At 44.0% G+C, this 23,958-nt stretch overlaps 1 protein-coding gene across 2 annotated transcripts in view; it reads right to left on the reverse strand.

Moving 5' to 3' along the window:
* The window catches only part of scube1 (signal peptide, CUB domain, EGF-like 1), an 89,631-nt gene that overhangs the window by 52,568 nt on the left and 13,105 nt on the right, over nt 1–23,958 (reverse strand). For both annotated transcript variants that reach the window (XM_034526220.1, XM_034526219.1), the window contains exons 3-4: nt 17,360–17,485; nt 7,805–7,939 (exon numbers count right to left, since the gene is read on the reverse strand). In XM_034526220.1, coding sequence (XP_034382111.1) covers nt 7,805–7,939; nt 17,360–17,485 — 261 coding nt within the window. The remainder of the gene's footprint in view (nt 1–7,804; nt 7,940–17,359; nt 17,486–23,958) is intronic.

Consider the following 23,958-nt stretch of genomic DNA (forward strand, 5'->3'; position numbering starts at 1 on the left):
ACAAAACTGAAGTTATTTTACTGGGCCCTGAACACCTCAGAGATCAATTATCTGGTGATGTGGTTTCTGTAGATGGCATTTCCCTGGCATCCAACACCACTGTAAAGAATCTCAGCGTTATCTTTGATCAGGACTTGTCCTTTAACTCCCACGTTAAGCAAATCTCAAGGACTGCATTTTTTCATCTACGTAACATTTCAAAAATCAGGCACATCTTGTCTCAAAAAGATGCAGAAAAGCTGGTTCAAGCATTTGTTACTTCCAGACTAGATTACTGCAACTCCTTATTATCAGGCTGCCCTAATAATTCTCTTAAATCCCTCCAGTTGATCCAGAATGCTGCAGCTTGTGTACTCACAAAAACTAAGAAAAGAGATCACATTACTCCTGTATTAGCTGCTCTGCACTGGCTCCCTGTAAAATCAAGAATCACATTTAAAATTCTTCTCCTCACCTACAAAGCCTTGATTGGTGATGCACCATCATATCTTAAGGAGCTTGTAGTACCATATTGCCCCACTAGAGAGCTGCGCTCACTAAATGCGGGGCTACTTGTGGTTCCTAGAGTCCTAAAAAGTAGGATAGGAGCAAGAGCCTTCAGTTATCAAGCTCCTCTTTTATGGAACCAGCTTCCACTTTCAGTCTGGGAGGCAGACACAGTCACCTCATTTAAGAGTAGACTTAAGACTTTCCTGTTTGATAGTGCTTATAGTTAGGGCTGAATCAGGTTTGCCCTGGTCCAGCCCCTTGATATGCTGCTATAGGCTTATAGGCTGCTGGGGGATGTTTTAGGATACACTGAGCACCTATCTCCTCTTCTCTCTCTCCTTATGGATGAATTTACATCTCTCCATTGCACCTTATTAACTCTGCTTCCTCCCCGGAGTCGTGGTGACTTCACGTCTCATAGGGTCCATTGGACCTGGCTGTGTCTGAAGCCTGGTCCTGGGTCTTTCGCGATGCCTCTGTGGGCCATGGCCCTGCCATGGCAGGAGGGGTAGTTTTTACTCATATTCTTTGGTAAAAACTACCCCTGTATGGCCTTTGCATTGGGGCTACGACACGCTACAGAATAACACCGAGCGCTCCATCTAATGACGCGCTGCGGCACACATTAGGCTTCCTTTAATAACGACTGCTGAGCGTTTACAGTATATCTAACAGAGCTGTATGGTCTTAGGGTGTGTGACAGGTGAAGTGTTTCTGGCTTTTGATGGTGTTTGTAATTGATGATGATAACAGCCAGGTAGACAGAGCTCCCTGTACTTAAGAGTTCCCACATGCCCCCGGGCCGTCATTTGAAAAGCTCCACCGTACCTCCAATTTCCTGCTTTGGTTTGTTTAAAGTGAGAATTCCTCGGTGTGCGAGTTTTTGTGCACGAATACATGTCTGTGTGTGTGTGTGTGTGTCTGTGTGTGTGTGTGGAAGCAGTCTTAGTCTGCTTCCTCTCCTCACACAACTCCAAATAAACGCGTGCGGCTTCCATTGGTTTGTCCCTCTGTGTTTATTTTGTTCTTTCTCTCCACTCAACGTTCACAACCCCCCCCCCCCCCCCCCCCCCCCATCCTCATCCCGTGCTCCCACAATCCATTGCTCTCTTTGCCTTCCCTCTCTCTCAACACATAGCACACTGTATACAGATATCATGTGTGAGCTATGTGATCATTTCAAACAATGGCAACACTTTACTTTATGTCCTGCCATTTAGCATTGATTTACAATATATGAAGAGATATATATTAGAGATTTATTATGAAATATTGTCTTCATAAAAACATGAAACCTGACAAGCTTTAAAGTCTCTGTATATTTTGCTGCATTATAGTATGTTGTAAACCATTTATTAAACGTTTATAAACTGCTTATCAATCTATATAAGTGAAGGGTTACTGAATGAGGACACCAATGGGAGTGTTTTGCGTGCTGCCATCTCATTAGTGATTACAATACAAATGTGATCTTGAGGCATGACTTATGATGAAATATCATTAATCAAATACAAAGAAAAAACATATTCCTATTATTTTCCAGATGATCTACAAAAAGACAAACATTCTTTGGTTCCAGTGAGATATCAGATTTTCACTACAGGATTATCGTGGACCAAAGATTTCACAATAACGATATTATGTATTTGAAAACAATGTATAACGCCATCAGTCAAATTCATCTTTGACTTTGTTTATTGTGAGTTTTGTCTGTAACCATAACTCTATGTGCTCAATGAGTTAAGAGGCCAGATTGCCACTGGCAACCATTTTGACCTTATACAAATAGGAATAGCAAAAGGCAAAACATGGACCCAAAAATAAATATACTGTATATTTGATATTTAATGCATTAGTGAAATTGAAATATTGCCGTTACAGTCAGAAGCGGAAGGCTGCATGTTACTCATCTATTTGAAATATAAAAGCAAATGAAGTGGTTTCACTGCGGGGTGAAAGGTTTCTCTGGTTTCACTGGGTGCAGTCTTGGGAGGCGGGGCCTCCTGGTAGCTTTGAGCTGGATGTTCAACATGTGACATCAAGTGTCACATTTGCATCAATAAGCTGCATAGTATAGTAATTACTCTAAATATAAGGTGACTACATATGGCAACCACTTTTAAAAGTTAGTATTTAAGTACTGTCATTATATTGTGACACCGCTACATACAGCTTCTCTAAGGTGAATATTTGCTGCTTTTCTTTTTCTTACATGCCTATAAACTGAATACCCTCGGGTTTCCTGGATAAAACCAGGAATCTGAAGACTACACCGTAGACTTTTGGTATTTCTTTTTACAATTGAATAAATTGAGCAATCAAGAAAGAAATCTCCAGATTAAACACATCATGAAAATAGTTCATGTTATTTTCAGCCTCAAAGGTACGAGAGTTAGCAGCTGTAAACTCCGTCCATTACCTCCTGTTAACGGTCATCCCTCCCATTACATCCTGCATCAAGCCTTCCAGGAGCTGCCAGCCGTTTCTCCACCTGGAGCCGTGCTCATATTCAGACGTTTCAAACTGTGTCTTCCACAGCGTTAAGATTCTTTATAAATAGTTTGTTGGTTCAAATTGGCTTCTACTTCTTGCCCACAGTCGTCCTGCTCCACAGTTCACAGAGACTCCTGCGACCAAACATTCTCTTGGAGCGCCAGGCATGGCGTCCGCATGAGATGGTGTTTAAAATTCCCCGCTTACTGCCAACTCCAACTTTTGCCAGGAAATTGGTGCTGAGCTCAGAGAAGAATTTACAAGCGTATTGTTTTCGCTCTGTTTTGGCGGGGGCCACGTTGGTTTAAAAAGCACAATTAATAAATCAGACGGACCCGGTCGACTTACAGGAAATCATTTGATATGTAATACAGCAACTAATCAAACCTCTGCACTGTTGCTGCAAATCACATGCAAGAGTTTCTTTAAATGAGACGTTTGCTGTTTTACATTTTATAATATTGATGGCACAAACTCAGCACACATTTATATCCCTTCTCAGGTAACCCAAGACGTTCACTGACAAGCCAGATTCTCCCTTTTAGAGATCCTCAAATTTCCCAAACTGGGACCGAGCTTCTCCATTCTACATGTCACCGTTGGCCTGTGAGCCATACCTGACCCATGTGGTCATGGCCCTCCCACATCACCACTGCTGCAAGAGCTGTTTCCCCATTCTCGAGATGGGGAGCTTTCGGGCCAGAGTCTTCCAGGTTCTCGCCTGGATGTGCTTCAGACAGAGCCGTGCGGCACAACAGAGTGGAAACACACCATAATGGAACAAACAATTGTTGCTAGGCTTTATTACCCTCCAAGCCAGTGTCAGGGAGAAAGAAATGAGCCGTGAGAGGACACTTACCATACGCAAAGCAACCTTCTCACAGACAAAACAGTTGCGTGAGAGATCATTTGTATCTATCAGACTATAATTTGAGAAGCTTGTTGTTTCCCAAAACTCCTGTTGCAGTTATGGTAAATATGGCCCGTCATGAGGAGATTAAAAGCAGACGATCTCTGGGGATCAATAAAGGCTTATCTTCTTTTACACTTCCTGCCAAACAGCAACGCTCAATTGTGTTCTAAAGCTCAACACAGGGTGGAGATGAACGTGATGAGGTCACATCGCCGAGTTTTACCCTAAAAGGACTTGGACCTCAATGACATGAGTCTTGACTTTGAGACTTAAAGACTTGCGATTTGACTTGGACTTTGCCCCTCAAAGATATGAGAGTTAACTTGAACTTTAACTAAAAGACTCAAGACTTGACTCTAGCTCCAAGACTTTAAACTTGACTTAGACTCGAGCGCAAAGACTTGAGACTTGACCCGAGCTCAAAGACTTGACGAATTGATTTAGACTCTAGCTCAACGATTTGAGACTTAACTCGAACTCAAAGACTTGAGACTTGACTTAGACTCAAGCTTAAAGACTTGAGACTTGACTCAAGCTCAACAACTTTATTTAGACTGCTCAAAGACTTGAGACTTAACTCGAGCTCAAAGACTTGAGACTTGATTTAGACTCCAGCTCAAATACTTGAGACTTGACTTAGACTAGCTCAAAGACTTGAGACTTAACTCAAGCCCAATGACTTGAGATTTGACTCTAGCTCAAAAACTTGAGACTTGATTTAGACTCCAGCTCAAAGACTTGAGACTTGACTTAGACTCAAGTTTAAAAACGTGAGACTTGACTCAAGCTCAAAGACTTGATTTAGACTCCAACTCAAAAACTTGAGACTTGATTTAGACTCAAGCTTAAAGACTTGAGACTGATAGCATCTCTTTGTTTTTGCTAAATATGCATGTGTTCGGGAAGTTGTGAGCACACGAGTGGATAAATGAGACTTGGATTAATAACGTTTTTATGTTGTTAAATAGCGGCAAACATTTACTTCAATTCATAAGACTTTTCTCTGTGAGGTATGCAAGGAAAATAGTGTTTTATCCAAGAATTCAAGGTAGCACAGTAATAGATGTATAAATGATCATTTTGGGGTGATTCCTTCGTTTGAGTAAAAGTACCAAATGCAAAATGTCCTGCCTTAAAAAAAACCCTACTTAAGGAAAAGTAAATCAGTTGTATCATCATATGGTATAGTCTGTCTGTATGACTGTCCATATATGTTGTCAGATTGATCCACTTTCTTTAAACAAAGTGTTTAAGGTCCTGATCTGGCTCCAGGCGGAACCCTCGGAGGACGACATAAAGAGGTTGAATAAAAGGAGACAAAATGAAGAAACGGGCCACGGCCGGGAAGATGGAAAAAAACATGCGCATGGAGATTCCTGTGGGACACCGGGATGCTGCTGCTATTCCTGTGCAGGAGACAAGTGTCCGATTGAGGATCTCTGGACGGGGTGGGGGCTGCGTGGTGGCGGTTAAAGGCTCAGAACAGCTTGCCAGAGCAGGGCAATGGGAATATACCGCAAGCTGCTTGTTTATCGTGAACATCCCTTTTACAGGAGCTGGAATTTTGTCTCAGTAATTACTTTGATTTAGCTAAAATATAGATTTTTATTACATACATATATGGTTAAATAATTTTAGCATTAAAAAAAGGAATTTAAAATATTTGTTGCCATTAACAAAGGGACATTTGTCAATGAAATTTGATAAATCATTTTTAATCTGTGGTCTCATGGCCTCAATCCAAAAAGATAGAAATCTCAATGGCTGTCCCCTGATTTCTGTCCCAAAACTTTGAGAAATAGAGCGAGATATATCCACATGCTGGTTCACAGGGTTTCCAGTGAGCAAACACGCTTCTATTTCTGCATCTCTTTTACCTCTTTCTCCAAAGTCTCCACAGAGAATCCTCTAACTCCTAGCGCGCCCTCACCACACCGACGCTGTGAGGAGCGCCCAGAGAGGAGAGGGGGAGGATAAAGGAGGGGTCACTCCGCTGCAGCCTCTCCCTGGATTAGATCTCCCCGTCAGTCTCAGCCTTCTTGCCTTCTTCTTTTATATCATCGCAAAAAGATGACAAATGACTGTCCTGTCATCCCGTCTTTCAACTTCAACGCCACACTGTCCCCATTCACCGCCGCTTGCATGTGAGCATTGTGCCTAGAGAATGCATGTGTGTGTGAGTGGAGGGGGAATAAGTAGGCCTCCTCACCTCGGGATCACTGCTCCCTCAGACTGAGGCCATAAATTAAATGCGACAGGCGTAATGGGTCGGGGATGCTCGGGTAGTGGGGTCAAACGATTTAAAGAAATCCAAGGCCACTGTGGGTGTGGAGGGCGACCGGCCGAGCCAGAGGCATGATGTAAGTGCCCTCGGATCCCACGTCTCCTTGTGATCCAGAGAGCCTGTCACAGGGTCACGCACAAGGGGGATCACTTTTTAGGAGGCGCTGAGTCGACAGCAAAGAGTAGCTTCATGTTCAAAAGGATCAAACCCTTTTACAGTCTTGGAAGTAGTGTGTGTGTGTGTGTGTGTGGGGGGGGTGGGGATGGGGGGGTCACATTGGGTCCATTGATGGTTAAAAAAAAAGGAGCGGAGGGGCCTTAAAGTTATAAATTTACAAGAACATAAACTTGGATATTCTCTGAGTTTAGGCTGAAGAAAAAAACTACACATTTACGAGAAGACAACTCATAAATTTGCCTAAATTAAAGTCATAAAATATGTGAGACAAATACTCCCAGAGTTTTTTTCATGTACATTTGTGACATTTAATCTCAGAGAATCTTTAAGTATTATGCGTATACATTTTTGAGATTCTTCCTGTAAAATGACCACTTTGAGAATATCCAATTTCTTTCTCAGAATATTATCACCTTCCTCCATCTCCGTATTTATTTATTTGTACATACAATGGCCCTCATACGGAGTCGCATGAACCACAGGGTACGGTATACATTTCTTTAGGTCATATCCAAATGTCGGCACCGGGGACAAACAGTCCTGATGTGAGGCTGGACTTCACATGCTCACAATTACAATGCTAACATGCTGATGTTTAGCATGTTCACCATCTTTGTGACCTAAAAACATGATAGGAGTAGTTTTCATAAATGACTAATGTAAACGTTGACCTTATAGCAGCTATAGCAACATATTCAGTCATGGGCTCACCAAAGTTCTCAAAATTCATTCTAAGAGGGACATCGAATCCCAAAACCAAAAAAGTCAACTTCATGGTGGTACCAAAGCCATTATGAGTCACCCATGCATGGACATCTGTACCTGATATGATTGTAATCCATCCAACAGTTGCTGAGATATTTCAGTCTGGAAGAGCCGATATTACCAACCCTCGAGCGTGGCTGAAAGCGCTTCAAAATGATAGCTTTTCATTGGTAAATGACCTGTACTTGTATAGAGCTTCTCTAGTCTTCCGACCACTCGAAGCTCTTTAACATCACATGACATCATTCACCCATTCACACACTGATGACAGCTACAGGAGCAATGTTGGGGTTGAGTGTGTTGCACAAGGACACATGGACATGGAGCCGGGGATCGAACCCCCGAACAGTTTCTACATTGTACATGTCTGTTCATGAGGCCCCATCAACTCATGATCCATCCTCTCCTAAAGAATCATATTTACAGGAATAAAGTGTCTTTTTAATACATTGAGCTGTCTTTGACTCTCCCTTCAGCGTTACACCAACCAGAGCAGAGCAGCACTGATCTATCCATTTCTTTACAACTTTGCATGGACTCACTCCGCCAATACTAATAAATACTAATACTAAACAAATACTTCTCAAGTCATTCAAGCAAACGGATCCAGTTACCCCAAAACCTTTGAGACAATGTAATGGCTGTGTTTAGCTCAAGATGGAGCGAGGAGCATCGAGTCTTACCATCAGAGCGGTGGATGCAGGTGTGCTGGTTGTCGCTGAGGAAGAAGCCCTCCGTGCACTGACACTCGTAGCTCCCCATGGTGTTGACGCATACTTGCTGGCACCCGCCGTTGTTGTCCGCGCACTCGTCCACATCTGTTGGGGTTGCAGACGCACAGAGAGAGAGAGAGAGAGAGAGATACAGTCAACATCGGCAGCACGGTGGAATAGCAGCCGAGTAGCCTTCACAAACAAACGCGTGTCCGGGAAAGGTTATGTGCCGGAAAATGCCAGATGAGAGGGATGACGTCAGAGTCGGGAATGTGAGGGTTCACACACACACACACACACACACACACACACACACACACACACACACACAGGGCGTCCTAACAGGCGTCTGATCCTGGTACCCCAAGGGCTGGATCAAACTCCTGGCACCAGGCTGTAACGGGGTCTGACAAGGTGAGCGTCACAGTATGTGTGTGTGTGTATGTGTGTGTTTGATGTGTGCACGAGTGTGTTTATAGGGCCCCGGCTGTGCCGCTGAAAGGCCAGTAAATTTCCAATGGGGCATTTTGATGGGGGGCTGAAGTGAAGTCCAAACGTGTAACACCCTCAACTGACTTTAACAGGGATCGAACACAGCTGCCTGTGTGTGTGTGTGTGTGTGTGTGTGTGTGTGTGTGTGTGACCGGGATGACTTTCCATTGTGTTTGGTCTGAGGTGCTGACTGCAGGCATGTTACACAAACACAGACATACTGCAAAGAATGACAGAAGGACAAGACAAAGACAAAAAGTCATAGCCACTCTAAAATATATATATATATCTATATATATATATAGATATATATATATCCATATATGCATTAAGGGAACAAAGTACAGAGCACTGTTTCAAAGCAACATGTGCGACATGTTCCGATTGGCCGTACCTCGTCCGTGGTTACTCTTGTCTATCCAACGCATCAACTATCAAGTCAGTCCACTCGGAACACAAAAGATACACTTATCTTGTCTAGATGTACTTCCTCCACTCATCTTTCTCCTTTCTTCTTGTAACAGTACCGAGCTACCACAATAAGACAACTCTTACACTTGCTTTGTGCTGCTTCCACACTGAAATCAAGGGTTCTACTTGACTTTAATCCAGAGTGTTCTGATTTAAGGACCCATATCCAATCTTACCAAAACCTGGTTAATTACGCAATAAGTCGATACACTTTGCCATTTTGCACATGTTTGGGATCAAATCTTGGAAGCAGCACAGCTGCCCACAAATCCATCCAAAGTGCCCCCCCCGTTACCTCAGCTGTATGTCCATTATGAACGAGAGTTCTGTCCCATACTCATACGCCCATAAACCTCCAGTTCCTGTGCTGTATTACTGCCCTCGCTGAACTCCGGCTTTGTTTTTATTCACTTCCTAACGCTGTTTTAAGCTAATCTCATGGTTTAACAGATGTCATATATGAGACTGATTTCATTTTCAGGCTGGATAAAGGGTGGAGAGAGAGAGAGAGAGAGAGAGAGAAGAAATGCAGCCATCTCCAAGTCCAACTGATCTCTGCCAACATTTCTGCATAAACAGAGGCCACTGGGGCCATTTTGCAAGTTTCAACCGGAGTCCCTCTGTTTTGTTTGATTCTGCTCGTGTAAACTTGCGTACAATTTTGTTTAGACACAACGAGGATGTGCTTGACACATGGGGGGCGGAGGGGGGGAGCGATGAGCAAGGGGGGGAAGACAAAAGACAAAACAAGTGAAGAAAGTCATTTCAAAATGTCTTCTGGACAATTGATTTCTCCAAAGAAAACCACACACGTGTGATCTTTACTCTATTTTCTATAAGCAGGTTTTTGTTTTTGAAACACAGGACAACCCTCTAAAAGGAGGACTCCTGCCCCATCGCTCGTGGCTTTGAGGAAATGTTTTGTACATTATTCAATTCTGATATTTGTTCAAATCTCTGTTGATTGTATTATCTCCGCCAGGACAACCATTTGATGAGGAGTCCATGAGTGAGGGCCATTGACTGCTCGTCAAAGACCTTGCAGGGCTGCGGTGAGCCACACTTTCTCCAACTCACCTTTTATTGCCTGTTTCTGACAGTCAGTGACTTTCATTTTGCTTTTGGCCAGATTGTTTGAAGTGTATTATACGACGACTTCGAGCCATGAGTGACGGAAGTAGGGGGGCCAAAGGTCGATGCCCCCCCACACAGGCCATGTCGGGTTTTCTCCTTGTTTATGGATATTTTTATTTTATTACCGACCGTCACTTACACTGGGTCAGTATGAGCAGGAGGACTAATTACAAGCCCGTTTCAGAGTTCATAAAGGCAGCCTTGCAAATCTGTGAAACCCTCCTTTAACTCTCCTCATCCTTTACGTGTCTTGTCATCATTGTGGGGTAGCGCTTCAAACGTTGCCTCAGTTAATCTGGCCGTTCCCTCCCACCTCCTGTCCGTTACATGCCGGACCTCTCCGTGACACGCCGCGGCCGCTGGCTCCCCGCTGCGCCGACACTTCTCAGATCTCGCCGCGGAATGAACAGGGCGCGTCGGAAGGAAAATAAACTTGCGCGAGGCGCACCGGACGTGCACAGAGGGCACCGAAAGATCGACACATTGGGCCCAGCTGTGTCCACGGCGAAACCAAATAAATAACGTCAGAATCAAAAAGAAGAAAGGAGCCAAAACAGGGCCGCTCTTTAATCAGGGCACAATTACGCAATCTTAAATCAATTAGAGCCCTAACTTGTTGACAGTGCATCTGGGATATGATGTAGTGACTTCCTGCCCACGCAAACTGAGCCCCCGTCACAACTCTCTGCAATTACCTAAAAGCGCCGTTTGTCATCCGAGTCTCGTTCAGAACACCACAAGGTTCTGAGGTTTCTCAATATCAGGATCCGGGTCTGGTAGAAGCAGCTTTTTTGCTTTTCACAAGGGGGCCCAGAGCGTGCGAGAAAAGTACAAAATAAATTGAGTGTGAACTTTGACGGAGAAAGAAACAAACAAGTCGGATAAAAAATGTTGTTTTCAGACGGCGCTGCTGCACTTTGATGCTGCAGTACGATTTCGGAGCGCCAATCTTAATGGTTACACCACACGAGGCGACTGTGGGTCAGTGGTTAGCATGCCCGTCTTTCAATCAGGGGGTTTGCGGTTCAGTCCCCGCCCTAGTCGATGTGTCCTTGAGCAAGACACTTAACCCTGCATTCCTCCCTGTAGCTGTGTCTACGGTGTATGAATGTAACATGATTGTAAGTCGCTTTGGATAAAAGCGTCAGCTAAATGACATGTAATGAGTTAGCTTCAGGGTCCGACTTGAACCCAGAAGCTCACGGTCTTCTGAGGAAGGACCTGACGCCATGTCCCCCCCAGCCATGATTACTGAGTCTGAAAGCAGAAGGGTTATTAGCAGGCTCCCACATTCCTCCCAGCTATGGAAGACACATGATTTGCATTTGACTGCATCTTTGAACTCGTCGCGGCTGCTTTCCAGCCACGGGGCTGCCGTGCCGTGTTATGACAGCTCGTCGTACGGCAGGCGAGACACTTTCTGTCTCCGGGTGTACACATACTGCCAGTATTAATTGTGTGTACGGACGGGGCGAGAGAGGGAGCGTGTGCCCTCATTCATACGGTAAATCTCTTGCTGAATGAGACACTTGGGAGCGAGACATTATGACAAACACCGATGTCCTTGTTGACGGCCGGCGAGGCGGTTTGACAATAGGCCGACATGTCAGTCTCTCAGAGGCCTGTTTATATGGTTACCATCACGGGGCGCTCTGCAGTCAGTGATGACAGTCAACACAAAGCACCGGAGAGGCTGCTGACGATGTGTCCGTGAGTCAACAAGCAGGAACGCACTACCCAATCGGCAGTGTCCTCTCAAAGTGGGCTAAATATAGATCCTACTAAACCCATACCTGAAACACAACCTGATCCCCTGGATAGTGCCGTCCTCCACCAGCAGTCCTATTATGTATTCATTTTATGGGGTTTGACATATGAAATTCAAGTATTTGTATTAAAAATGTTATATCCCACATGTGCAAAAGAAATAAGCAACACAAAACATATGATACTGTTAGCATCAGAGTAAGCCACATAATACAGGCTCCAATTAAAAACCATGAGTCATGTCACCATCTTTGCTTACAAAGTGTTGTCTGTTCTTTGAAATATTGACGTGCGCTGCGTTTCAGAGAGCACCTTTGTTTAATCTGAAATGAACAGACCATGCAGCCTGGTGCAAAGAACAAATGACTTAATTGATTTGCAATGACCAGTCTTTAAAACCTCTATGAACACATTCTCACTCCCAACGAGGGGGCTCTGACCACACATTGGTGCAAAAGACCCTCGATCACATAGGGTTCAATGTCAATGATATTTTACAGGCTAATTGGTCAGAAATCTACTTGCCCAAAGTACATTTTTACCTTCCCCTCTAGAAACTGGTTTATTTATTAGCGGTTATCAAATAACAACAACACACATCAGGACTAACTAACATTCACACACTGATGGGAGGAGCTAAGGTTCCACCTGCACATCAGGACTAACTCACATTCACACACTGATGGGAGGAGCTAAGGTTCCACCTGCACATCAGGACTAACTAACATTCACACACTGATGGGAGGAGCTAAGGTTCCACCTGCACATCAGGACTAACTAACATTCACACACTGATGGGAGGAGCTAAGGTTCCACCTGCACATCAGGACTAACTAACATTCACACACTGATGGGAGGAGCTAAGGTTCCACCTGCACATCAGGACTAACTAACATTCATACACAGTAGAACAGCTACGGGAGACATTTGGGGTTAAGTGTCTTGCTCAAGGACACATCGATTGAAGGACGACCCCGCTCACCACTGAGCCACAGTCACAATGTGTCATATTGTAGCATAGGTGAAGGTATAGCACAAGGACACAGATACACAAAGACTCCCCCTTTGCTCCTTTTAAGCATTACTTGATGTCTATAAGAAATGGTCTAAAGGCTTCGTGCAATATTTAATAACATTTTATAGTGATTGCTTCACTGATTATATATATATATATATATATATATATATATATATATATATATATACACACACATACAAAAGTACTAGTTCATGCATCCGTAATAATAGCTCCGTTAATGACACCACTAGCTGTACTTCAGTAAACATTTGAATATGGAGAATTTGCTATTGTATTGTTGCCACATTGACTTAAGTTCTTTGTTACAGCTGGTTTCAGGCATTAGTCAAAAGGTACAACATTGGAAAGGTCAGAAGGTCACCCAATGATTAGGGTAGGATCAATACAGTTGGATCATGAATGTCCACAGGAAATATCAAGATTAGGGCAAATGTTAACTAGTCGTGCTTGTCGAGCCACTTTTCAATTGTCGCAAAAGAGAAATGCTCATTTGTCGTGTTTGGAGTGAATAAACTTAGCCAGAGCGTAGTTTGATCAGAGATTGGTGCTCAAAAAGATAGATATGGAGGGAGGTCTTCAGGAATGTGTGTTTAATTGTTCTTTCATGTTAATTATAGTATTAGCCATGTTTCATGACCCGAGACGTGCACTTTATGGGAATATTTAAGATTGGCAGCAGAAACAGCTGAGCAGTCATGCTGGTTAAATGTTACCTATTAGGTCAAAATTATTCAGTTATGGCGTTTCCATAATTCATCCAGCACATATTTTTTTACAAAAGGTATAAAAAAGGTATAAAAGATACCGTGATGGAGCATAAAAAAAAAAAAGTCCTTCGTAATTGAGGAAGTTTAATCAAATGTTGCCGTTTCCATAAAGACTTCCTCATGCGATACTTCAAAATGCATATAAATATGTGAATAGAACACGGCTACTGTCAACAAGCCCATCTCATTAAATGCATGAATAGTAATGTCTGCATACCGTTGCCATAAACACGCTGAGCGGTGCCTCGAGCTCTGGTACCTGATGAGGGTTCAAGTCTAGTGAAATCATTCAGTGAGCCGTCTGACAAACAGATTGAACATGTGAAGAGGAAAGAACAGCAGACAGCGATCAAGGTGATGAGATGAAAGACAAGGTCAGCAGACAGGACGAGTAGAACAGAGCAGACGGAGAAAAGAAAGACAGAAAAAGAGACAGACAGACAAGTCGATGAACTAATAAATGGAGCATGACAGGAGAGAAAGAAAAGCAGACCGTAAGGGAGACAATAGGAGGAAAGGGGGAGAGAGACCGAAAAGGATAAAGAAGGAGAGGGGAATAGAAAGAGGGAGGTCAAGTAGAGCAGAACCTCATCACAAGAACAGAAGGAAAGAGGAGAAGAAAACATGGGGAGATGAGACAAAAAGAGAAGCCAGGAGAGGAGGGAGGTGAAGGAAAGGAATCAACAGAGGAGAGGAGAGGAAGAAACACAGGAAAGTAGAGAGGAAAGGAGTCAAGAGAGGAGAGAAGAAAGGAGAGACAGTGAATGAAAGAAGCAAGAATAGAAGAAAGCAAAAAAAGAAAGGAAATGAGAACAAAGGAAAGAAGAACCTAAAGGAGGGAGGAATAAAAGGAAAGGACAAATGAAGGAAGAAAGAAAGAAAAAGGAAAGAAAAAAGTAATTGTTGAAAGAAGAAAAAAGAGAAAAAGAAGGAAAAGAGGAATGGAAAAGTGAAGAAATGGAGGAAAGAAAAGTGAAGGAGAAAATGAGAAAACAAAGAGGGGAGACAAAAAGAGATGATAAGGAATGATAGGAAATAGAGAGCGGCGAAAGAAGGAAGGAACAAAGAGTACAAAAAGATGCCACATGAAGAGAAAGGAGGGTAGAAATGAGACAGAAGGAAAGAAGAAAGGAAACATGGCCTCTTATATTGCGATCACACGGACCTCGTGTCTGATTTCATGCTTTACCGCCTCGTTTGAACACGGTAACCCGGCTTTAATCAGCCGCGGTTCATTAAGGCCGCATCCAGCGAGCATCCAATAAAAAAGGTCTCAGGGTTGAAGTCAGACGTGGGCTGGCTTCCTCTCGCCGGGCCGTAAAGAGCAGACTGGAATCGTTTGAATTAGCGGCACGAACACGTGTGGTGCAATCCCGCCAGCCTCACCGCAACACAACAAGCTAACGGCGGCTAACCAGCGAGCTAACGGCTGTAGACAGTGTGGCCCGTTAACAGAGAGGAAATAAGCAACACAAAACATATGATGACACAACTACAGACACAACCCGCCGCTGTATGTCTACACTGTAACAGTCTCTCTCCTCTAACACCACCTCACTGAACTCATGTTTAGGATAACTGAAATGCTTTCTGGCGCTTCAGATCATAAACTTTGTCTACCCGACGTCATTATCTCACGAGTGCCCGATCGCTACTGAGCATGTGCAGCTCTCAACGGACATGAGAAGGAAACGAGTTGGCTCACTCCTTAGCTTCTTCCAACACCAGCTGACTTGCTAGATGTTTAGATATGAACATGTTCAGATATAACGTACTGTGGCATCACAAGGGGACAGGTAGTGATCAGCAGCCACACAACAAAATGGCCGCCGTGGCCGGCACTACATCACCCAGACTGCCTCATCACTCACGCAGCTGCAGGTGCTTAAGGCATCTAGTCGAGGCAGGGCTGGGAAGCTTCATAAAAGGAAGAGGGGAGCACACATGGAGAGGAGGAGCTGGACAAGCAGTATGAGAACGGACATCGATGTGGAGGAAAAGAATGAAGAGGACTATGAAGCGGACTACCTCGTAACCTGAACTTTTCTGTGTTACATTTTTTTGTGTAAGGGACCACTTTCTCCTCCGGGACGCTTTATGTTTATTGATGGACTTTTTGAGTTTTGATTTAAAGGAATCACCTGAGTTGCCGTGGCATGGAACAATAAACCTTCCCCTTCATTTAAACCTTCTGATTGTGCTTGTTTTTCAGCTCTCTTGCACTGCCCCACCCTAGCCGGTGACACTACAGTACATTCTATATTTTAGGGATTTTAAGTACTGTTTTCAGTTTTGACCAATTTGTTGGCGCATTAAAAAAGGTTTAAACTTCAACTGTAAGTTGCTGGTGCATGACTTATTATTTTAGATAAATAGCAATGCCGTTTCTATCAGTGACTCCCTTCTATCGCACGAGTCAGCCAGTTCTCAGGGATACATCGTTGTGTAGAGCCACGTCACGTACCGACACGTTGACACGCTCACAGACTGGTGTCTCTATTCCTTTCACAAAAGGAACGGGAAATGAGTGTGCAATGTGTTTTCATCACAGTTTACCTTCTGCAGACATAGTGCAGCCAACGTTTACAGCCTCTCAATATTCCAGTAGAAAGCACCGAGGCGAGCTGGAGCCTCAGCACGGGGATGGAGTATTAAAATAGTGTTTGTGCGAGGAGGAACTCCTGAATTCTGACGGCAGGGCGTCTTTAACTCTGCTTTGTATCAGCTGTCTGAAATTCATCCCCCGGGAGTAGAATCCACAACTCGGCAGCTTCACGCCGCGCTGCCGGCTGCTGCTTTAGCGCTCTGTCTCTCACTCGATCTCTCCAAAAGGCTCAAAGAAGGAGGCTGCAACACTTACAAATGCCAAAACACAAGTCACATGGGGCGTCCAAAACCACACGCTCCTTTTTATGTCTTTTGCTCTCGTCAGTCGGCAGCGTGGGAGACTGACAGGAGATGTGTCCGAGCACATCTTGTGCAGGACTGCGTGTTGCACGGGGCAGGAAGAAAAGCATTACTCTGACTGACGCCAAGTCAATAACGCAGCAGCGGGGCTAAATAGGGCTGGACCTGTCAGTGGTGAAGCACAGCCAGATATCTGGAGGAGAACTCTTCAACCCCAACCGCCCTCCCAACAGCACAGAGAAAATAGCAGCAAAACAGCAGAGATCATGGAAAGCCTCCAAAGGATGACGGAGGGACTCTCTGGAGAAAAGGCGAGCTGAGACACACACACAGGAACATCTACGCACCCTTAAGCATACTCTTTTAAGCTCAGACAGACAGACATATTCAATCATGTGCTGATTCAGATGGATGCACACACCCCAAAACACTCAGGGATACACTCCAAGGGTAGATAAACATTAAGACACACAGCAGACTTCTCCAACAACGGATGAACACTTGGGAGCTGGTAATATGTTGAGAATAAAAATCTTAGATGGATATAGAATGGGATATTCTCTGAGGTAAATTTACGAAATAGAAAATGTTGTTTTTTTTGTTTTGCTTCACTTAAATCTAAATCTAAAAAACATTGTGTGGTGGAAGACTCAGTGAGAGGTAATGTTTCTGCAAGTCATTATTCAATTATAATTTGAATGGCAGCATTAGGATTGAAGCTCCAAACTTTTTTGGTCCGATCCTACTTCGTCATATCTTCTTTGGATTACCGTCGACTGAGCCTCGTCCGCCTCGTGATACATTTGTGATTTAATAATCTCAGAGAATAGCCATGTTTTTTCACCGAATGTTAGCCCCATGACTATTTTGTACATAGTCCCTTTAGTCATTCAGTCCATCAGCCACGTGACCAGAGACACACACACAAAGTGGACGGATGTTTCTTACCCTGACAGTTGTGTCCGTCGTGGGCCAGCATGAATCCATCGTAGCAGGTGCACCTGTAGTTGCCAGGTATGTTGATGCATTCATGCACACAGCCCCCATTGTAGTCGTTCTCACACTCGTCCATGTCTGAAAGAGAGAGGTGGTGGTGTTACTGACACTTGAATGACTCCAGGTGGTTTGGGAGTTACTGAGTGGAGTCCCACAGTCCTTCCTGCCAATCACCGGACACATGAAATATGTTTTGTATTTAAAGGGCAGGGTTGGTCACCTTGAGCAAGTGTCCGCTAGCTTTTCAAACGCATCCAACAGAAAACCACCAACATGGCTGCTGTTAGCACTCACACATGTTAAGAGAGCAGCTTGTGGAAGACTCTGCTGAGGAATAAGGAGTGCGGACGGACGGGCGGGCAGGTAGCTCGTCCAATCATCACAATCAGGCCAAATGAAATGATTGGATGAGCTCATTACAGCTGCGACAGCCACAGATACCTTTTGTTTTTGTTTTTGTTGTTTTTGTGTTTTAGAGCATTTGGTTCATTGATTGCTGTCGGGATATAAAGAGAATTTCAGAAGATTACCAACCCTGCCTTTAATGCATTGTTGGTGGAATTTTGAGTTCAATTTATGGAAACAAATAACAATAATAATCCCTCAATAAACTACATATCAACACTTAATCACAGGTTTTTAAACAGGAAGTAACTGATTTCACAAAGACATTTAGCATTGCAGTTATTTCAGGGGAAAGAAAAGGGAAGGGTTATTTGTATTTCAACTCATCGGCTCCCAAATAGCTTTTTATTTTGAGGCGCCCTCGTCAGCAGTCTGCGTCCAGGTGAGCGCCCCTTGACCCTTTCAAGACCGCAGACGTTCCTGATGGCTGGACATCAAAGCGTAGCAGCAGGTTACTGCAGCCTAACATGGTGATGACGACGATGACGATGATATTAGGTTTGTTCTCATGCTTTACTTTTAACTTTGGATGCCAGTGAAGTTATCAATTACCGCCTGCTTTGCCTTGCAGACATGGGGGATGCTCGGGAAGGAGGGGGGGGGGGGGGAGTCTGGTGGGGGAGGAAGAGAGGAGAGTGTCAGTCGATGTTTATTTGTCTGGGGATGCACCTTCCCCACCTCCGTGCTGAACCAGCGGAGGGCTTTCACAAGAGCGCTCACAAGTGGTTGCCATGCCGAGCCACTTGAGCAAACAGCCCCCCTCCCCCCCCCCCCCCCCCCCCCCCCTCCGTGTGAACGGCAGGAGATCCGGTAGGGGGCGAGGAAGACCCCCACTCCTCCTCCCTCCCACCCTCTGTACTGAGGACGACACAGTGCAGGTATCTGCGTCTCGGTTCCCGGTACCCAGAGCTGTCCGCGGACCGTCTCGTTCTCTCACCGTCTCTCACTCGATGTCAGGTTGCTGAACACAAAGCAACGAGTGGCATTTCACCCGACCGTCCCTCCCCCTGTTCTTAATCCCGTCCTTCACTCTTTCCCATCTCTCATTTTAAACCATGGCTGCTGTCTGTCAACGTTCCTTGTCTGTCTGTCTGTCTGACAGCTGAAATCAATAAAGATCTGGTCAAAAAAGTCACTGGTAGCGGCCCCTAGCCCTTCCTTTTCATGTATGATAACAGACACACTTGTGGTACAGCTTATAATTGTGTTTTTGCAGCCTAAACCTGACCACATGCAAAGTCCTGCACTTTATATTCCTGCCAATAGCCAAACTTCTGCTCATGTTTTACTTCAGGAAGCAGCTCCGGTTTCTTTTACATATGTTTGGAAAAAAACAAAGAGTGTGTGTGACGGTACGTGTGACACTGGTGTGACTTTGTGTGTTTGGAGCACAGAGCTTTTCAGGTAGCGGTGGAAAAACGGCAGTGACTGCAGTGGCCAGGTTGGACTGATGGGAGGAGGCTGATGGCTCTGAACGGGTATAGGACGCTTGCACACAGCGGCGATGGACGACACACACATACACACCAACACACACACACCAACACAGAGACGGCTCTCAGCCTCCTCATCCTGCATGTGGACGTAACCCAGACCTGGACGCTGAGCATATACAAACACTTGTGTTCCGACACAGGAACACGTGCAAAGTGTAACCACGCACACAGAAAACAACAGAGATCTTCTATCCACAAGACACTTCCGTTCAGATGGTTAATGTCGCCATTTGGGCTCGAGAGTGCGAGCGCTTTGAAAAGTCCAAAAGCGGGTAGACATAAACATGAAAAGATCTTCATCTGAGGGGCTTTATTTGGTTAGAAACCATCATGACGAAAGCCAAATCAATGCCACATTCTGCTACATGGAGCGCCACAGACGTGTTTACCATAAGCCAATTACACAGGCCAACACACATCAGAGCAATTGAACTCTGTTGGTCTGAACCCCGCCTCTGTACTCGAAGGTCCACTCCGACGTGATTGAGGTGGAAGGGAACACTCTCATCCACACGTACCAACAAGTGTCAGAGGAGATGGTTATTAAGAGCTCTTTGCATCCCATTCTGGGATATGAAATAGTGAACCAAGTCTCCATCGAAAGGTTTTTTTTAAAAGGGACTTTAAAACCGCTTTATTTAAGTTGCATATGTGTCTGAACAGCCAGAATTCCTCTTAAAGGTATGGGAAACATAAATAAAAAAAAACAATCATGGGGGGAATTAAGAGCCCGAGCCTTGTGTATACAAACCGCTCACGGCCATCACTGGCTCATCCCAAAAGGCATTTGCAACCAATTAGGGCGAGCTGGAATGGGGAAAGAGGTTGTTTGGACACTTTGCTGTGCTGCCAGCTCGATGTGGCACTTCCTCTGTGTTCTGCTTTTCATCTGGCAGAGATGAAGGGAGAAGACTACGGACTATGAGGGGTGGGTGGGGGGGGGGGTTACCACAGAGGGTGAATGAAAAGCAGCAGGTGATTAATTGGGCCTGCATTGCTTCAAAAGGGCAGACTGAGACTACATTCACACTTTGCTGGCAACATTTGAAAACACATCTTCGCTCTGTTTTGGCATCCTTTCCAACTTAGCTGGTATTGTTCTAGCTTTTTTAACTATAGCATTTAAACTTCAGTCTGGAGTGGATGGAAGTAACTGAGGAGAATAGGAGGGACGAGACTTTACAAAAACACACCTGAAAACATTGGAGTGGACGTCGTCCGGGACAGAGCGGAGCAGAAGTCTGGGGATGGGCAAGCCAAGATTTGACTTCATATGACGTGTGGTTTTTAGCATTGCTCTTTTATAAGAATGGAGACTCGAGTTAACAATGTTGTCAATATCAACGCAGCAGACCTATATTAGTCCCTAGTGAGTCAGGCTCCAAAAAAAAAATGACATCCTACATTTTCCATAATGCAACCAAGAGAATCTATCCATTAGAGCCCACTGCTTTTCACTTATAGTGACACATCTTTTGCAGAATCACAGAATACGTAAAAAAAAAACCTGCTCAGTCTGAGGTTTACTTTTAGTGACCAATAATCACTGTGATAATGTGGAAAGAAGGTCGTAAGCACCTGTAGGTGCGTGTGTGACGGAGGGATTAGAGGGAGAGGCCGGCGCAGGGAGGACGAGGAGGAGGGTGCCTCGTAGGGTCGACTAGGCCCCAAACGGTGCCACTTCCTGCTCCTGAGCTGTTGTTGACATCCGACAGCGGTGCCCCGACAGCTTCAGACCGGCTGCTGCTTCCGCTCACAATCGCGCACGTTTTCTAATTGCTGAGGAAATGTTTATGCTCCATGTCTCATCAAGTGAATTAGGAGCCTTAACTGACGGCCCCCCCCACCCCCACCACCCCCAGCCCCCTTGACTGAGGGGCAGAGGGAGTAAAGGGAGAGACGGGGATGCTGCTTACAGTCCATACCAGGTTTCTGTGAGCAGAATTCTAGACTTTCAATGCCATGGAGAATACCAAATATACCAAATGTATATATATTAATGAATAGAAATCAGGTGTTATGTGGTGTGGCAATGTAACAAAGTGAGATCTACAATATCTGGAAGAATACAGTTATGTGTACTAACATTCAAGCCAAACTTAATGCCACACAGTTTTTTTTTCTGCAGCTATTATGTGTTAGTTTGCACATTTTTCTTGTGTACTTTAAAATTACACCAAATTAGTTTCCAGTAAATTACTTAGTTACTGCACTTTGATGAGGGAAGCATCATGCAAATGAGCCTGGATCCAACAGAGAGCAGTGAGGTTATGGGGAAGAGGAGGGGGGGGGGGGGGGGGCAGTATGCAATTTGTAACGAGTAGTACGAAACATGCAGTCAGCGTGTTGGTCCTTGAAAGCGCCACTAAATTAAGTTTTCATATAAATCCCACGACTACATGTGATGTGTCAGAGGGTAGCCCACAGTGAAAAAGCCACACACATTATCGCCCGGCTCTCCAGCTTTGCAGAGCTCTTTGGCTCTTTGTTCTCTCATAGTTGGGGTTTTTCAGCACATTTACAGTATGGTTCCGTCTCACCATTCATTTACGTACAGCTGTGTGCTTCCCGCCCAGCCCTGAACAACACACAATTGTAGCAACTATCGTTAGCTAGCAAGTGAAACATTTAGCAGCTAAATAAGCTAGACATTTTTCTCAGGAGTTGGTGGACCAAAACAGAGCTCAAATGAGAGTAAATGCTGGACTTCTATTCATCGTCTGGAAACACGGCACCAAGTTGCTAATGTTGTTCCGTTCTGCTGATGTGCAATTGTATGTGAACACGGTAATACAAATATTTCAGGTCTGTGTCTGCCAGCTGCCTCCAAGTTGCCAAAAAAAGATTAAAGAAGCTTTACAGAGTACAAGTAATACTTTCTAGCACGTTAACTTCCTATTTTGTAATATGAAATCCCTCAACTCTAAAGGCAAATACTTAGCAACTCGCAAAGTTAGCAAAGAACAAGACATGTAGCAAGCGTAGCTCACATAAACTTGGGAGAAACCAAACCAGAGTTAAAAGGATTCTAAACGTTTTACTTTTATTTAAGTGAAGACAGTTAACTTACATCAACTTGGTGGAGTCCACAGCAGAGTTAAAAGAGCAGGAAACATTCAATGTTGCTTTGTGTCTGCTAAGAATTGTAATTTAAAATGTGAGACCCGTTAGCTATTTTATGAGGTGATAATGTGTCTTTATTTCACAGCAGACACATTGACATAGTGCAAGAATAGCACAGGTGTAATTAATGACATTAACGACAGCAGCATTCCATTAAGATGTTGATTCTACAATACCGGAGTATTGTACCTGCCGATTTACTAGCACAGCTTGCTGGGAAAATTAGTGGAGAGGGACCTTCATTGGTATTAGCTTTACTTTACTTGTCAAAATGTATATACAAAACATCTACATTTGGTGTTTGACCATGTATCTGTGAGTTTATTTTGAGGTTCTAGAGTTCCCAAGTTGGCAAAAATGTAAAGGTTTTCCAGGATTTCAGGATGTTTTAGGAAACACATGACAAACAATATAACAATATCAATATAATAAACACACCATACACTACCTGCCCAGCATCAGAAGGACACAGTTGGCATATAGCTAGCTAAGTAGCAAAGTGACTATGAAGCGAAGACAGCAGGAGGCAACCTTCAGGCCTAATGCAGAAGTGACCTGCCTTTTTTCAACGGGCCAACTTGATCAACTCTTCTGGTTACACAAAGAGGTCCAATTCTATAGTCTATGACAAATGACCCAACTTCTCACTTGATTTATACGTCAGTAGACATTTTAAACATTCATTTTTACGTCAGTAGACATTTTAAACATTTATTTAAGTCTTTTTCAATACGGCATGATGTTCATTTAATAAACTATGGTCACGTTTAGAGTCAAATAGGACGTGGCTACCTTGTGATTGATAGGTCGCCACCACGGGGATTTGTCCGTTCTTTGGTCCGTGTTTTCATGGTGCAACTTTATCCCTTTCACAATGGGTTTTCAGATCATGAAAGTTAATGCGAAACCTTTTTGGTTGCCTAAAAATGTCTTATATTCAACATTCAGTTCTACTGAGCTTCTGCAAAAATCAAAGATGGCCACGGCCATATTTGAGACATCAAAACAGTAGTCGTAAAACCAATGGGTGACTTTACAATAGATATATATTTATATACAGTATATACTTGATAGATACCAAACCAGAGCTAAAAGGAGAGTGACTTTTATTGTCATAGCAACATTAGCAGCTAGCTGGTGAAAACCGTTAAAAATCTACATACTCTTGGTGGAGTAAAAAGCAGAGCAAAAAGCATACAACTTACATTTAGTAATGTAAGTTGGATTCACATTATTAGGTGATAATGGGTCTTTTTAACAGCAGACATGTTGTTGCAGGAATAGCACAAGTGTAATTAATGGCATTAACCATGGCTGTTGTTATTCCAAGGCTTTGGTATTGTGCCCACTGGTTCACTGGAGTGATGCCCTCATTTATAGTTGCACAGTGTTTTTGCTATGTAACATATGTTTGCAATGCAAAATACCTAACTTTACCTATGGTAAACAAATGTCGCCCTGGGGATGAATAAGGTATTTGTCTATCTCTCTATGGTGTTTTGCTGTGTGTCTGTGAGCCTATTTTGA

Source organism: Cyclopterus lumpus, chromosome 23, assembly GCF_009769545.1.
Source record: "Cyclopterus lumpus isolate fCycLum1 chromosome 23, fCycLum1.pri, whole genome shotgun sequence".
NCBI classification, from domain to species: domain Eukaryota; kingdom Metazoa; phylum Chordata; class Actinopteri; order Perciformes; family Cyclopteridae; genus Cyclopterus; species Cyclopterus lumpus.